We start from the raw sequence: 3,509 nt of genomic DNA on the forward strand, positions 1-3,509 counted from the left end.
GCGCTGCAGTTACATATGTGCCTGTTATACATACAAAGGAGGGAGACGAGATATCGCTAACTCAGTGACTGTAAGGGAAAGGGTAACCTCTCTATTAGCAGCCAGTGAAGGCTTCTCTTCTCCCCTCCCGAGAGGAGAAAGACAACGGCTACAGCTCGTCTGAGGGAGGATTTGGTGGCTCTGAGAAGAGCCTTTGTGTTGTCAGACGGTGCCTGGGCAGATTTAAGCCCTCTCCCCACGAATCCTGCGGGCCAGCTGGATGTCTTTGGGCATGATGGTGACCCTCTTGGCGTGGATGGCGCACAGGTTGGTGTCCTCAAAGAGCCCGACCAGGTAAGCTTCGCTAGCTTCCTGCAGGGCCATGACGGCGGAGCTCTGGAAGCGGAGATCCGTCTTGAAGTCCTGGGCGATCTCTCGAACCAGGCGCTGGAAGGGAAGCTTACGGATCAGCAGCTCGGTGGACTTCTGGTAGCGGCGGATTTCACGCAGAGCGACTGTACCAGGGCGGTAGCGGTGAGGCTTCTTCACTCCGCCGGTGGCGGGAGCGCTCTTCCTGGCGGCCTTAGTGGCCAGCTGCTTGCGGGGAGCTTTCCCTCCGGTGGATTTGCGGGCGGTCTGCTTGGTTCTTGCCATCGCTTCAGTATAGACGTTACACAGCGGTGATATGAGCTGAGGAGCGGAAAGAGCGACATATTTATACAGCCGGGGCTCGTCCTCATTGGCTCATGGAAAGCCCGCCCCCTCCATCTCATTGGTTTATTTCTACAGTCCAGCATTAGCGCTCATGCCCCTCCCCCAGACCCCGTGCAGCACGGCGCTGTACAGCCCCCGCCGGCATGCATCAGGCTACACAGGGGACAATCTGTGGCGTTCCCCCCCGCAACATAACGAGGCGATTAGAACCTGTAAACCTGAGGAGAGAAACGGAGGGAAATTCAAACCTGGTGGAAGCGCCAATCAGCTGCGGAGGGCGGGGATTATGATGCTGGCACTGGTCACATGACTTGCTGGTCCAGTAGAACAGCGCGCAGACAGCGGCGCTCATTTGCATAGCCCGCCTATAAATAGGGCTGCGCTGGGAGGAGCACAGACATTATTTTCTCTCATTCTCGTGTGGGAAAAGATCGCCGTGCTACCATGCCTGATCCCGCCAAGTCTGCCCCAGCGCCCAAGAAGGGCTCCAAGAAAGCCGTGACCAAGGCCCAGAAGAAGGACGGCAAGAAGCGTAAGAGGGCCAGGAGGGAGAGCTATGCCATCTACGTGTACAAGGTGCTGAAGCAGGTCCACCCCGACACCGGCATTTCTTCCAAGGCCATGAGCATCATGAATTCCTTCGTCAACGACGTCTTTGAGCGCATCGCAGGAGAAGCCTCCCGCCTGGCTCACTATAACAAGCGCTCCACCATCACCTCCCGGGAGATCCAGACCTCCGTGCGCCTGCTGCTGCCCGGAGAGTTGGCCAAGCACGCCGTGTCCGAGGGCACCAAGGCCGTCACCAAGTACACCAGCGCCAAGTAATCGGCTCCATCACCTGCTCTGTACTATCACCCCAAAGGCTCTTCTAAGAGCCCCCCCACCCCTTCCACACTAGAGCTGCTGAGCCCTTCATTTCTGGTGTTTATTCCCCGGACCAGAGGCTTTATTTATCCCGATCCGTTTTGTCATTGTATTTATGGACGTTACACCGCACTGTTTGTATTATCCTCAAGGCGAAGGAACTTATCCGCCTGATAACCTCGTATCTATCGCGTGTATCTACATCTGCGCACACTGGCAAAGTAAAGGAGAAACTTTAGGCAGTGCACACTGTACAGCGACAGGAACGCTCTTAAGATTTATGCATTTGTTCACACGTTCCCTGAAGCTTAAGAGCGTTTATCTCCACGCTCTCCGGTATTCCTACAGTAGCCGCAGCGACAGCTCCAGCCCTAGAGGGCAGAGGAGAGGTGGGTGGCGGGGACAGCTCTGTTCTCTGGAGGATGTGGCGGCTCTGAGAAGAGCCTTTGGGTTATGTAGTAGAGAGTCGGGGAGCGGCGGAATTAACCTCCGAAGCCGTAGAGAGTGCGGCCCTGGCGCTTGAGCGCGTACACCACGTCCATGGCGGTGACGGTCTTCCTCTTGGCGTGCTCGGTGTAGGTGACGGCGTCACGGATGACGTTCTCCAGGAAGACTTTCAGGACACCGCGAGTCTCCTCATAGATGAGACCGGAGATGCGCTTGACGCCTCCTCTGCGAGCTAGACGGCGGATGGCAGGCTTGGTGATGCCCTGGATGTTATCCCGGAGCACCTTCCTGTGCCGCTTGGCACCGCCCTTGCCGAGACCTTTCCCTCCTTTACCGCGACCGGACATCTTCTGTGCTGCTGCTGACAGACTAGAATAAGCGTCCCTCCGCACAGCCGCCTTTTTATATAGAGAGTGGTCGGACCAGAAGGAGAACCCTGCTATGATGACGCAATTATGGGGCGTGTCCTGAAGCCACTCCCCCCCTCCCCTGCTTTCCTCCTCTGATTGGCAGAACTTTCACCCGTTAGTGATTCGGAGCTTTCCCGCTCATATCCTACAGTTCTCGCCGCCTCTCCCTGTCCCTGCTGCCGCTCTCAGCTCGGCCCCGGAGACAATGGACGTCTGCCGGCTTTCTCCACCCGCCCCAGTGTCATCACAAACCTACTGCTGGGAGCCGGAGCTCCCCCAGACAAGTCATTCAGCTGCAGCACAGACAGTGCGTTATAAATACAAGAGAACACGCTGAACAGGAGGCAGCAAAGATCCGAGTTTCTGGGTCCAGAAGTGACCCCGAAATAACGGTGTGCGCTCTCAGGGGAGAACGAGCCTGGACGCCGGGAGGTTGTACTGGGGGAGAAGGGGATGAGGCTGGGTGACAAGAGCTCTCAGGGGAGCCCCCTCCTCAGCCTGTGTAGGAACGAGTAGTGTCAGGCGGGGGCTCCCCTGAGAGCGCTTGTCACCCAGCCTCATCCCCCTTCTCCCCCAGTACAACCTCCCGGGCGTCCAGGCTCGTTCCCCGCTGATCTGATACAGACCTGGGAGTATGTATCGTTTGTCCCCCTACCACAAGCACGCACACAGCCGCCCGCCGTACACCGCAGCGACCCCCGGCATCAGGCTGCATTCGGGACTGCAGGGATTGTGTAGCTCAGACATACTGACAATTCCTCCTCCTCCTCCTCCTCCTCCCCCTTTATCCAGACAGAGGCCCCCGCCAGTAACGAGGAGGATGCGCGGCCAATCTACTGGATTACTGCCCCTATAAACCCTCAGCGGCCTCAGCTTTTAGTCCTCATTACTACCCCGCTGGACCGGTCACCTGGAGAAACCTGCGGGGATGTTACCCTGTAGTGACCGCTCATGTGTCGGTGCGGATACGGGAATGGAGCCCTGGTCATAGGATTGCCGTTAATATGACGCCCCCGCCCCCCCGCTGGCTGGGGAGATAGCGATCATACAGCTCTGCCGGGACAAGGTGGTGGCTCTGAGAAGAGCCTTTGTGGG

The 3,509-nt window shown here is 57.7% G+C and overlaps 2 protein-coding genes across 2 annotated transcripts; one reads left to right on the forward strand and one right to left on the reverse strand.

Moving 5' to 3' along the window:
• Window positions 1–643, reverse strand: LOC142186993 (histone H3). The gene has a single exon (XM_075261406.1). It carries the CDS (start codon window positions 631–633, stop codon window positions 223–225), a length of 411 nt encoding a protein of 136 aa, XP_075117507.1. The 5' UTR covers window positions 634–643; the 3' UTR covers window positions 1–222.
• Window positions 644–1,107: 464 nt separating this feature from the next.
• Window positions 1,108–1,594, forward strand: LOC142186994 (histone H2B type 1-O-like). The gene has a single exon (XM_075261408.1). The coding sequence runs from the start codon at window positions 1,138–1,140 to the stop codon at window positions 1,516–1,518; it is 381 nt and encodes a 126-aa protein (XP_075117509.1). The 5' UTR covers window positions 1,108–1,137; the 3' UTR covers window positions 1,519–1,594.
• Window positions 1,595–3,509: the final 1,915 nt, after the last annotated feature.

This window comes from Leptodactylus fuscus, unplaced genomic scaffold (genome assembly GCF_031893055.1).
Source record: "Leptodactylus fuscus isolate aLepFus1 unplaced genomic scaffold, aLepFus1.hap2 HAP2_SCAFFOLD_1269, whole genome shotgun sequence".
NCBI classification, from domain to species: domain Eukaryota; kingdom Metazoa; phylum Chordata; class Amphibia; order Anura; family Leptodactylidae; genus Leptodactylus; species Leptodactylus fuscus.

Coding starts and splice junctions, on each gene's coding strand:
- LOC142186993 (XM_075261406.1), bottom strand. CDS start 633: ATGGCAAGAACCAAGCAGACCGCCCGCAAATCCACCGGAGGGAAAGCT.
- LOC142186994 (XM_075261408.1), top strand. CDS start 1,138: ATGCCTGATCCCGCCAAGTCTGCCCCAGCGCCCAAGAAGGGCTCCAAG.